Consider the following 12,908-nt stretch of genomic DNA (forward strand, 5'->3'; position numbering starts at 1 on the left):
CTAAGTCAGGTTTTCACCTATCTCTCTCTCCCTGTAAATCACTGTGACACATTCAGTCTGGTATTTTGCTTGTAAATGGTATAAAAACTGTATTCACAATTCACTATTTTTGTCTTTGAGTTGAAAAGAGTTTGATTTTCAGGTTAATGAAGTTGAATACATTTGCTGATTACGCTACAGATTACAACAGGATTTTTGTGGGTTATAAGCCATGTTTGTGAAGTGATTTTTTTTTTTTCTCTGTGGAAGCTTTCAAAGAATGTTGGTGTCTTAAGTTTACCTTTGCTGTGAATATTTTCAGGGATGATGTGCCTTGTGGTGGGGTTAGATGTTGTCTTTCCCCTCTCTGTTTCTCTTAGAGGCTCTATGGAGGGGGATAAAATGAAGTGTTGTGGTGATAGTTTCACAGGAAGGCCAGAATGTGGATGACAGGCAGTCATGTGCAGCTGCATGATGGCCTCACAGGTTGTCTGGTGTTTGGTTGACCTGCTTGAGTGGAACTCACTGTGGGGTGAAAGGGACAGTGACCTTTTATGGAATGTTTTTATTATGTTTTGCTATCAGTCAAGGCCTGACATTGAGTAATTTGCAAATCTGTGTGTATTTTATAATGGAAATCCAACTCAGCGTGTTACCTTCTCATCTAAATTTCTGAACACATCCAGGTGAAAGGACTTAGCACATTACAGAATTTAAAGGTTGATGTTCATAAATACAGTGTAGTTTATCTTCTACGCTTCAAAATAAAAAAATGTAATCTTCAGCAGTCTAGTCTGGATGGGTGCCTCAATTTTATCATCTGATGCAGAAACACGCACTGCACTGTTCAGGTCTGATGGGAATGGAGAGGAAAAATAGGAGCCCTCACACACAGATGTACACAAGCTCCATCTGTCTGTGCCCAATTCCCAGAAACATGCAGAGTTTTAAATTTTTAAGTGTAACTTCCAAATAATCTAAGAATGTCACTGATAGTGTTAAAAAACATTTAATAGCTTTAAAATAAATATCTGGAATATGTATCTGCAGCCATGTATTGTTCTTCATATTTGCATAGGGAATACAATCATACAGCAGCAGTTCTCATTAATCTTAGAAGTGTATGCATCTACTTAGGCATGCATGGTTGTGTGAGTTGGTCTTTTTTTATTCATGTGGTATTTCTAAAGCCATATTACTCACTTTGCATCTTGTCACATAATCTGCTGTAGAAGATTTATGATGAGTTTTTGATGATTGGTTTCCATACAAGTCTTGAGGGTGATTTCTCAGCAATCCATCAGAGCCTGTCAGATTAGAATAATAATCTCTTCATCAACACCAGCAAAAAGTTGCATTCACATACAAAACAAGCACTCTACAAGCACTGAGTCCAGAGCAGAAGCCAGATCCAGAATGATGTTACACTTGCTCAGCAGCATCTTTGGTAGACAAGGAAAAGAGAAAAGGAGGACACAATATACCAGGACTATTTTTCTCTCATTTTTAAAATTTTGTCCCTGTAATATTTACCCATAGCTGGGACTGTATGAGTATGAAATCAGCCCTGCAGTCTTTGTGAACTGCAAAGCATAGAAGTGTAATGAAGCTCTAAGCAAACTGAATAGCTGGGATGTTTCTGATTGTGCTGCTTCAGTCACTGCAACTTCTCCTGTGCTTTGCCAGGCACAATCCCAGCAGTGTCAAGGTTGTGTAGTTGAAAAGTACCTCATGGATGTGAACAGAGGAGACCACGGTCAGTGTAGGACAGACCACCTTTAAGTTGTGCTCTTATGTTTGTCACTTCAAATCATACTTAACATGTGTACTATGAATGCTGAATTTGGAGGTGTACGTGCATGTGCTGTGGGGGGACACCTCTGGATTCATGGTTCCTCTGCGTGATGGGAGGCTGTTTTAATCCTACCTTCTATGCTTCAGCCCTCCCTCCAATAATAATTCTAATTATTCTAAGACACATTTTTTGTTCTGTTATCACAGATCCCCATTTTGACCCAGTAACTGGTCATGTTCCTTTGCCACCTGCTCGGAGAGCACCTGCAGAAAATGTCAAAACAAATAGGACATCTCAAGATTATGATCAACTTCCTCCATCTTCAGGTAAGGCAGAAAACTGTTCTTGTAGAAAATTACAAGTTTATGAAGAAAATAACTTTCATCCATAAAGTCCAATGAGTTTTTTGTCATCCTGTGCAGCAAATGACAATGGTAATACTGCTTTACAAAAGTATGAAATCATCAAAGGATAACAGAGACTGAAGATCTGCAATCAGGGTAGAAGTGGCTACTTGTCTGTAGGTGTAGATACTATGGCATCAATTTTACTAGCTGTCAAAATGAATGCTTTTGTGAGTTCTAGTGTTCCTTACTTTTTGAGAAAGGCAGAGGTTTTCCTGCCATCTTTCAAGCTCACAAGAGACCAGAAGGACTGCAAGGAGCACAAACATGTGATTTCCATCTTTGTTTCATTTCTCCTAAACAAAAAAATAGTAGCTTCACTCTCTAAAGTATTATTATTTTCAGTCTTTTTTGCTGATATGTCTGTCTGAATTTCTAAGAAACTTTGTTTCTTAATAAAACAGCAAGACTCAAAACCACTTAAAATTTGGTCTTCTGGAACAGGTACAGTAGAAACAATTCCTCTGCCAAAGAAATTTTGGTTATGGTTTTCAGGCAACAAAAATAGTAAACTTTAAAGGAAATCTACTGAAGTGAATAAAAATAATAACAGTATTACCTGTATTTCAAAGTACTTTCACCAGTTTTTAGAAAAATGTTCTTTTCTTTAGATGTGCGTAGTACATGGGGGAGGGGAGGGATTGTCCCAGACACATTATTTTGCTGTATGAAGAAACCACACAGAGAAAAAGCCAAGTGATGTTTTGTACCATTAATCATTCTCCAGATAAGATAAATTTGTGTGTAAAGACTTCTTAATGCATAAAGAAGGGACTTTTCTCTAGTCTTTCAGGTGTAATAATCACCGTTGTTCAATTGCAACATTCCCAAGTGGAAAAAAAGATATATTTTTAGTAGTAATTACATTCTCCTTCTCAGGAATACAGAGTTTCATGCTGTTGGGGTGTAGGGAAAAAAAGAATATATTTTTCCAGCTTAAATGATGGGAAATTTCGGTAGCTCTCTTCAGGCTTACTTATTTTTTAATGAATAGCATAATTGAGAATCAGTGTGATACCTTTGGTAAATACTATCTCTTTTGGGAGAGTATCTTTACAAATATAGCTGTTTCTCTTTTTGTTTCCAATTGTTGGAAGAAAGGAGTTTATAACACATGCTTTATATGTGGCATTGTGAGGGATCTGTTTGTCTTAAAATACTGGCTCAATTTATTCAGGGTGTTTTGAGGTCTCTTAAAGTGCCAATTATGACAGTGATGTAACTACTTTTAAAGCTATGGAGTTTTCCTGCAATTTTTGCACTTCTTGGGTAGAACAGTTTTTAATTTTCCTAAATCAACTGCAGAATACTTGCTAGTTAAGAACTTGGAGATTTGTGGTGTCACTTAATACTTTCCTATCTGTGTTTCCCACAGCCATCTTCTAAAACACTCACGTGTCAGCTTTTGCTATAAATATCATTCTAAATCAGCATGATATGCAGCAAGATATTCCATTTAATTTCAATTAGATGAAAACTATGTGATAGATCATGTCATTCTCTTAATTGGAAAATTGTTTTTACAGTGGCAGTAATTCCAAAGGACAGAGCTGATGAGCTTCAGGATGAACTGGTTCACCTTCATCTGTGATGTAAAAAGACAATGTAGAGAGTGTAACTGTATTCAGAACTTTGATTTTGCATTTATTCTGAACTAATCAGCTCACTTAAGAACTTCTTCATTTCATTGCTTTTGTAAGGTGATTCTTTGAACTAGCTGAGAAAGAAATGAAGTTCGCTCTAAAATCTAATTATAATTTAGCCACTGGGTCCCTAGAGTAGCATGGGCAGTGCTTTAACTTCTCTGCTTCACTTTCACTGTTTTTAAGATTGCTGTCATGATCTTCAACTGAATCCTTAATGTATACCGAGAAATTTACTCTAATTCGGGTATCCAGTATCGAACAGTTCAGAAACAGTACTCAGCCATACAACCCACTCCCCCAAAGGCATGGTTTCTCAAGCTTCTTATATACAACTGTTTATGATTGTTACAAAAAGAGCAAGAAGAGGAGATAGGACTTGGGGGTGCTGTGGATGAGAGGCTGGACATGAGCTGCCAATGTGTGCTCAGAGCCCAGAAAGCCAAACTTGTCCTGGGCTGCATCCCAAGCAGTGTGGCCAGCAGGGCAAGAGAGGGAATTCTGCCCCTCTGCTCTGCTGTCATGAGACCCCACCTGGAGAAACGCCTCCAACATAAGACATGGACCTGCTGGAGTGAGTCCAGAGAAGACCAGTCCGGTGATTAGAGGGATGGAGCACCTCTCCTATGAGAAAAGGCTGAGACAAGTTGGGATTGTTCAGCCTGGAGAAGGGAAGGCTTTGGGGTGACCTAATTGTGGCCTTCCAGTACGTGAAGGGAGCCTAAAACAAAGAAGAGGGACTTTTTACAAGAGCAGGTAGTGACAGGACAAGGGGGAATGGCTTCAAACTGAAAGAGATTAGATGAGGTATCAGGAAGAAGTTCTTTACTGTGAGGGTGGTGAGGCTCTGAAACAGGTTGTCCAGGGAAGTTGTGGATGCCTCATCCCTGGAAATGTGTAAGCCCAGGCTGGATGGAGCTCTGAGCAGTCTGGTCTAATGGAAGGTGTCCCTGCCCATGGCAGGGGAGTTGGAATTAGATGATCTGTAAGGTTCCTTCCAACCCAAACCATTCTATGATTCTGTGATATTGCTAGTAGTCAGAATATTTTGCCTAAGCACAGCCAATGATAAGAGGGAAAGGAAGAAGAAAATTAAACCTCTAATAGATGTCTGCTGTGTTTCGCTGAACTTAGCTATTCTGTAAGATACAGATTCAAATGGTTGGTTAAGTATATTTGCCTGCTGCCTATTCATTCACTCAGTTGGCCTTATGAAAACACTTGCAAATTTGGATTCCTTTATACAAGACTATTATTCCAGGGTGTATTTAGTTAACACTAGGGGAAATAATGTAATCCACAGTATTGTAAAATATGAAGGTGGTGCCTAACAGCTTGATGGAGCAGTGTGTGCAGTGAGTCCTTCCCTTGCCTTCTCCCTGCTCTCTGAGTTCCTTAGAGCACGTGTCCCCTGGGTGTGCTTTGTTCCTGTACCCCAGTTAGGTTAGGTGTAGCTGCTTGCCACTGTTCCACAGAGGGCCTTGCACAGCAAGCCTTTGTCACCTGCTTCTCTGATGCTCCTCAGTCTGTCAGTGAAAAACCAAGGCACATCCAGGAAAAGCAGTGAGGGAAGAAAAGAAGGGCATTTCACAGCAGAGAGGAACAGACAGTTGGCATTGTTACAAATAGCCTCCTCCCAGTGTGCCATAGAGCTCTCACCACTGCTTCCATGCTTTAAACACTTACTAAATGAGCCTGTGTCTGCCTTTATACTAACCCCTTACCTAAGGGTTCAGTCTAGTGCTGAATTACAGAAATGTGAGCGGTGGAGGAAGCTGCTCGTGGTGAATATTGTTAATTGAATTGCACGGTTAGAAAATCTATTTGAATTTTTAGTTAGACATCTGTGGTGGCTGAAACATCAGAGATGATGGGAGGTTGGGAAGAAAAGTCCTGCTTAATACCTCTATCTGAGTGTCCAGATGGACATGCAGCTTAGGCTTAGTATCTTTAAGCTCAGGATCCAATACGATACCCAGCTTTAGCTGAAATTTTATATGGATGTGAAGATACTGAAAGAGATGTCAGCGTTTAAAAAAATAATAATGGAAATTGAGAGTGCTGAAGATCTCAAAGTATCTGTGCTACAGAGAGATGTCACTGTAGTGAGAATAAAATGCCTGTGCTTCAAATCTGCTGACAGAATTAAAAATGACTTTTCTAAATTATGTGATTGCTTAATAAAATTTGTTTGAAAGCTTCAGCGAAGTGAAGGTTTTAAACAAGAAATAGCTTTAGTTTTAAGCCTGTATTAGACTGAGGCAAGCAAAAATATCCTCATGTAACACAAGCACGGGATCTGATTTATGCATAAGGAGTTTCTTCTGTACTTCAAGCCCAGGGGAAAATGTAAAGTTTGTAAATTAATTTTGTTTCATACTGTATAGAAATGAAGTCCGTAATGGAATGTACATATTAAAACAGATTGAATGTTTGTGAAAGCAAAGTGATTGGTTTTAACATGATGTGCTATTATTCTAAAGATAAAGCATATTATTCTTTTACAGTCTTGAGTTTTCTAAAATAAGTGAAGTGAGAAATTCGAGCTTGTTTCTGATTCAGTTTTTAGTGATAACCGCATTTCCTGAGCTATAGTTAATTTCTCAGAGAAGTGTTTAATGGATCTTCCATACCTTCATAGGAGGTTTGGATCTGCTTCAGGTGTGTTTATTAGAATGTTTATCATTTACAGAATTCTTTTTATTTTCACAGAGGAAAAAAATCAAAACAAATATGAAGTAGCTCTTACTACCTGTAGGTCTTAGCCCCTTACTGTAAATCTTTAATCAAATGTCTTTCATCCCTTTATTATATGAATATCACCATTCTGCTAAAGGTACTATTAACTCTGAATTAAGAAGTGAAATTAAATTTCATAGTAACACTCATCCGAATTGATGGAAAAACTAACTGAAAGAAAAATACACCTGGATTAGACATGCTCTAGTGTGAACTGCTTTCATTTATCTGAAGTGTTTCATGCACTTGGTTTGAATTATAGTTCTCTATCCAGTGGTTATGATAAGGTTGCAACATGTCTTCCATGCCTAAAGAACTGCCTCTGAAGTACTTAACACTGGAAAATGCCACTGCTCTCAGTGTAAGTAAACAGGAAGTATCACAGCCAGAAATTCCTCTAATTTATCTATCAAAGTCACTGTTGATAGGACTTGTTAGAACCCTTTTTGAGGGATTAAAGACTTTTTAATTTTTTAAATACTTTGCTCTTAAAAGTGTTTTCTGTGCTATGCCTACTTGTATTTAAGCTTCTTATTGTGGAATCAGTGAGGATAAAGAGGTTTCAGTAAAGCACTAAGTTTACTTAAGCACGAAACTCTTGACTCGGAGATTAGCAAGTTTGAATATTAGCTTTTCTTCACCAGCCCATCCTGATTCTTTGCCACCAGCATTAACTGTGAAGGTGACCTTTCCATAGAGGATAAGGAGCCAGGAGATGTTTCTAAAGGGGGACTGGAGAGGAAGGAGCGTGTTCTGTTTTCATCGTGGGAATAGTTGGACTAGACGTCTTTTTGAGAAACCACTTATGTATGTGCTTATGTGTAGCTGCTGTGCATGAAATGAATAGCAATTGACTGAACAGAATCTGCAAGATGGACCCATAAATTAAGGATTTTTCTCCCTCAGGCGTATTTGTCTGGATTCCTCTTCTACACAACTTATGGTTCTTGATAAAGCTGTGATCACATTTGTGTTTGGGTTTTGCTTATTTATTTGTTTTTGTAGAGGGGGAACTTGTTTGGGTTTTTTTGTTTGTTTGTGGGTTTTTTGTTAGTTTGTTTTGTTGTTTTGGGCGGGTTTTTTTTAAAATAAGAAGTTCTCAAACTGTGGGTTGAGAGTGGAGAACCTTTAAAAGTTTGACTGGCTATTTCCGCTGTCTTTGCTGTTGCAGCATACTTTATTTTTCTTCCAACTTTAGATAATCCAGATTGTAAATTGCATGTTCCTATCATGTTATTAAAATAGTATATTGCTACTTTATTTCCATTTTGGATGTTCTTGAGGACTTAAGCTTCTGTCAGAATTTTAAAATGAGATATATTGGTTAACTAAAATATTTTTTCATGTTCCTTTAGAATTTTATTTTTTAAACAGTTTCATGAGGTTTGACCAACCTATAACAGTGTCTCAGGCCAATTTATAATGATTTTTATCCCTTTTATTTGAAACAGATGGTTCGCAAGCACCAGCCAGGCCCCCTAAACCACTTCCTCGGAGAACTGCACCAGAAATACATCACAGGAAAGCATACAGCTCTGACAGTTCCATGGAAAATGTGGATGCAAAAATTGCAAAACTTATGGGAGAGGGCTATTCCTTTGAAGAAGTCAAGAGGGCACTGGAAATTGCCCAGAATAACGTTGACGTGGCCCGCAGCATTTTAAGAGAGTTTGTCTGTTTTCCTCCACCAGTCTCCCCACGTCTCAATCTATAGCAGCATCAAGATTTTCTTGGAGTGTATGAATTCTACAGATACACATGTGGATTGGGCAATGAGAGGAAGAACAGAACAGAATATTTTTCTTCCATCCTTACTAGAAGGGTGTTTGTTTCCAGCCGTTTATCAAAGGCTCCTGGCTGCTCTGATCAAGACTTATAAATATGCTGAGGCTTATGTATTTTTGCTAGCCATACTTTTTTAAATCAGGGTTGAACTTACAAAGTAATTTAAAAAAGTTTACTTCCCTAGAACTTTTAATCTGTGAAGTGCTTTTTCTTGTTTACAAGTTGGCAAGTTACAGTTTTCTAGTTTGTGCCTGTACTACGTCCTGTTCATATTCCCTTGTACTTGTGGTCAGTTCTGCTGTAGCATTCCCAACAGTTTCCATGCTGACCACTCCATCAACTAAATCATCACTTTCCAGAAGTTCTGTGTTTTTTGGTCTTTTTTTTTCTTTTACAAGATGCTTTAATTGTTTTTTGCATTTCAGCTCATCAAATGCAAAAAGTATGTGGCCTTCACTACTGATTTTTTTTTTTCTTCTGAGATTCCTTTGCTTTTGAGAGAGGAGATATCTGAATGTAAAATACATTATTCTGTGAACTGCCTTTTTAAAGGTATTTTGACAGTAATGTTGGGCAGCTTTCTGTTTGACAAGAATTCCATGACCTGTAGTCCTCAAGGTCTTTTATATACAGTTTCCACAAAAAAATCCAACCAACAAATAAAACACTTCGTGCAACAGTGATACTGAGTTCTCACATGTAAAATCTCTTTCCAGTTTGAGTATTTGATTGCAGATGTTGAAAAAAAGCCAAATGCACATAATAATACTGTGTTTTGATTACATGCTAATGGCACCAGTTCTTCATGGCAAGACTAAAACAAATCTTTTTCAATGATATTAAAGGTATTCAGGTAAATTCCAGTTCTAGCTTCAGTAAAGTAGAATGCGGTTAATGTTTTGTTTGAGTGATTATCCTGTGGTTCATTGTGGCTTGGATCAGTTTGTATTAACTTGGAAACTTTAAATCTTTGATGCACTGTTAATTCCTAATGCTACTGTAGCAATATTTTTTGCAAAGTTCTTCAGTAACCTCCTCCCTCCCCTGTACACTTTATATTCCTCAAGGATGTGTTTAACACCCAAATTCATCCGCTCACTTTCCAGCTGCTTAGTTGGAAATACATTTTTGCTTTACTTGGTTAGTGATACTCCAAACTTCGACATTTTATTTTTGAGCCCAAGTTGATGCAAGCCAACTTAAAAATCTTCCTGATTTTAAAAAAGAGAGAGACGACAACTCTGTTCTGAGTACCTTCAAAGTTGAGTCCAGATATTTTCAGAACAATTCTTAAGATTGCTGCTTTACTGTTTTTTTAGGAAACTTGGAAATCTTTTCTTCTAATACTATTGAAAAAAAAAAACCTTGTGGTAGTTAGAATATTTTTCTCATTTTGAGATGTGACGAGTACATGAAAATTTTCAGTGTGCCAGGCTGGGTGTGAAGTATATATTCATTATTCTCTTTCAGCTGTTAGTGTTCTCTTTCACTCTGAGCAAGTGCTAAAATTTGTATCACTTACTGGATCAGATCTCATCAGCCCAGTGCATTTGTTGCAAAGATGTTTTTAAAGACAGCATGTGGCTGAACTGCAGGATTTGAGATAACTGAGAACACCCATTGGAAATTACTGTGTTATCTCAAAGTCCTGTTGTTTCATCAAAAATCTTATTCTTAAAACTAATTAAATTATTTTGTAGCATCACAAAGCATAGTGTGGATATCGTTAATCTGCTTCAGTGATAAAAGATGATCAGGAGAATACGGGGTATAGGGAAGAGCTGCTGCTCCATTTTGATTTAAGCAAACAATTCTGAGTTTATATTCCAGGAAAAGACATTTGCATCTTCCTTTAATTGTTCATTCCTCGAGTACAGCTTAGGAAAAATTTTGGTGTAAGTTACGTTCTGTGGTTTTGGTTCAAGTTAATCTCTTTCCTCTGTTTTGGGAGAAAGTTTTGTGTAGTATTGAACACTCTAGTTCATTTGGTTTGTTTGCAACATCCCTGTAGCATTTTAGCTAGCTATAAATTCAAAATGATTCATGCTATTAAATTACACACTCTGGCTGTACTGGAATTACTGAAATGAGGTTCTAGCATAACTGCCAGCATAGCAATGATGACAGTGGAAAAAAAAAAAAAAAAACCACTTTACAAGGATGAACAAACAATCTGCAGATTGAGTTTTGAAATTTTGAACTGTAATGAAGAACTAATTTTCTCTTTTTTATGCAGCAGCTTAGTATAAATTACATCCTTATATTTCAATTAGAGGCTGGAACTGCTGCCTGATAGATTAAGGTTTTTAAAGTTTTCCTTCTCCTTTTTGGTTGTGACCACCAGTGACACCTTTTTTTTATTTTGTGTTAGAAAGCCAAACTTAATGAGCAATATTCCGAGTGGTAACTTGAAAAGAGTTCCATTAATCTTAAATGAGTGTGCTGATAGCACTTCTAAATAGTGGAATGTGCAGACTGTTTCAAACCTGTTTTGGTTAGTAGTTTTAAAGTCAAACATCAAAATTGCTTTGCTAGAGTGTTGATGTTTACTCTGCAGGAATTAATAGGCTTAATATAAATTAATCTGGCTGCAGTCTAGTTCTCTAAAGACATAGTTCTCTAAATGTATTTTTAACCTTTGAAAACTTAAAGGTTTGAGCCTGGCAGTGTGTTATGCACTTACATAATTTTAAGGAAGATTGACTTGAATGAGAGTGCTTGGGTGAACAAAGTTGGTTAAACTCAGAAACATGTGCTATTGTATTTGTTCCAGCACTGCAGTCTTTAGACCATCCTTGTGATGTCTGTTGGCCTCACCTCTTCTCTCCTTTTGGCTAAGTTACTGCATTTTGAGCAAATTGGCTGAATCAGAAGTTGAGCAGAGCAAGTGGACAGCAGCAGCACAGATCTTTTCCAGAGGCTATGTATAGGAAAAATTTAAATGGTGATAAAGATAAAGGAAATTAATATAATTAGCCATGTTAATGGCTTGTCTGGAACCCTAAAATGGCCACTGGTAACATTTGTTAATGTCCAGTATCTCAAGAGTGCATCTGGCACAGCTTTTTTATAATGTGAATTTAGGAAGTTTTGTACCAGGATCATTTCTTCTGTCATATTTCTCTCGTTTTCAGCTTGAAGCTTTACTTTGCACTGACAACTCTGACCTGAAAGCATTTAAATTTGTGTCTTAAATATTGACAAATGTTTGAAGCAAATGAACACCGTATTCAAAGCAAATTCAGGTGCTACCTGATGACCTGGAATTTAGGGCTTTTAGGAGTGACTTCTTGAAGAAGGACTTCATCAATTTCCATTTTGAAGGATTTTCTTTCAAATAACTATTTTATCTGAAAATGCCTTTTATAAACTTGTCTAACGTGGCAAATTTAGTGATGTGTTCAATTAATTTATATTTTATTCAACAGTCTTTTTAAATTTTGGTTATTATGTATGCTCAAGTTCTTTATCTGTTCATGTAAGGTATTTTATAAAATTAATGTTAAGAAAATGTTGGGTTAGTCCGTGCTTTTTCAAGACTCTGTCTCTGTTGTTGAATATTACCACTTTTCCTATGATGCTTTAGAAACATAGCCTATCCTGTGTAGGGGCTTTAAAAACCATTGCTTTGTAAGCCACAAAAATGAGGCCTTGCTCTAAAATAAGGTGAATCATTGCATTGAGACATGTCCTTTATATCCCCATACATTACCTCATTTCTAAATTTCAGGAGTAAAAGTTAATAAATTGGCAGTAATTTTTGGAATGTGCATGTAACAGTTGTATGGCAGAAAGACGCTAACCATTAAATATTTAGAATCCAAAGTGGTGAACACATAGTCCGACTGTATATTAATTTGCGGGATTTTTTCCTGAAGAAAATTACAACAAGCTGACACTGGTATTTTTTTAATATCTTGTGCATTTACCTTCTCAAGCATTGTACTCTTAATGTAAAAGAAAAAAAAAAACCTAGCTGTTTGAAACAGTTTTTTTTGTGTTACTGTATCCCAGCATCCTGGAAAAAGTTTAGAAAATCTAACCCCTCTACTATGCATGACAGTACAAGTGTTGCTATTTAAACCCCAACACTGTTCCCTCCTGTTGGATTAGGCCTTCAATGCTGAGATTTTCGTGGTACTTCCTTCAGTGTGTTAAATCCTTGTCCACTGTATATGTCACTAGTCATATTACTAACTAGAGAAGTTACCTGTTTGGGATACTTGTCTTTAGTACTATAGGTGCCTATTTCTGTCATTTTTACTTTTGTTATATGAAAGTTAGGTGTTATTTCATTGTGTTACAAACAAATTTTAGCAGCTGGGTGCTCTAGGAATGTTTCAGGAATTTTTGTTTGATAGATCCAGTCATTAGTTCTGTACCAGATACCTGCTTCCATTTATCAGGGTCAGTAAGTTTCCATCAGGAAATTGATAAGCTTAGATTTTACAACACTGTGTGTTACTGTGACATCTGAACATTCCATTTGGCCTTAGATGATTTCATGTCTAGCACTGGAAATTCTTACTTAGAATAAATGCTAATTCCCAAATCTTAATCTTA

General features: G+C 37.0%; 1 protein-coding gene across 5 annotated transcripts in view; it reads left to right on the forward strand.

Moving 5' to 3' along the window:
- Positions 1-12,300, forward strand: part of CBLB (Cbl proto-oncogene B) — a 128,154-nt gene extending 115,854 nt beyond the window's left edge. For all 5 annotated transcript variants that reach the window (XM_042031631.1, XM_042031627.1, XM_042031630.1 and 2 more), the window contains 2 exons: positions 1,981-2,100; positions 8,012-12,300. In XM_042031631.1, coding sequence (XP_041887565.1) covers positions 1,981-2,100; positions 8,012-8,274 — 383 coding nt within the window. In that variant the 3' untranslated portion in view covers positions 8,275-12,300. The remainder of the gene's footprint in view (positions 1-1,980; positions 2,101-8,011) is intronic.
- The last annotated feature ends 608 nt before the right edge of the window (positions 12,301-12,908 follow it).

This window comes from Corvus kubaryi, unplaced genomic scaffold (assembly GCF_017639235.1).
Source record: "Corvus kubaryi isolate FWS band 111438036 unplaced genomic scaffold, C.kubaryi_AGA036_p1.0 37341, whole genome shotgun sequence".
Lineage (NCBI taxonomy): Eukaryota > Metazoa > Chordata > Aves > Passeriformes > Corvidae > Corvus > Corvus kubaryi.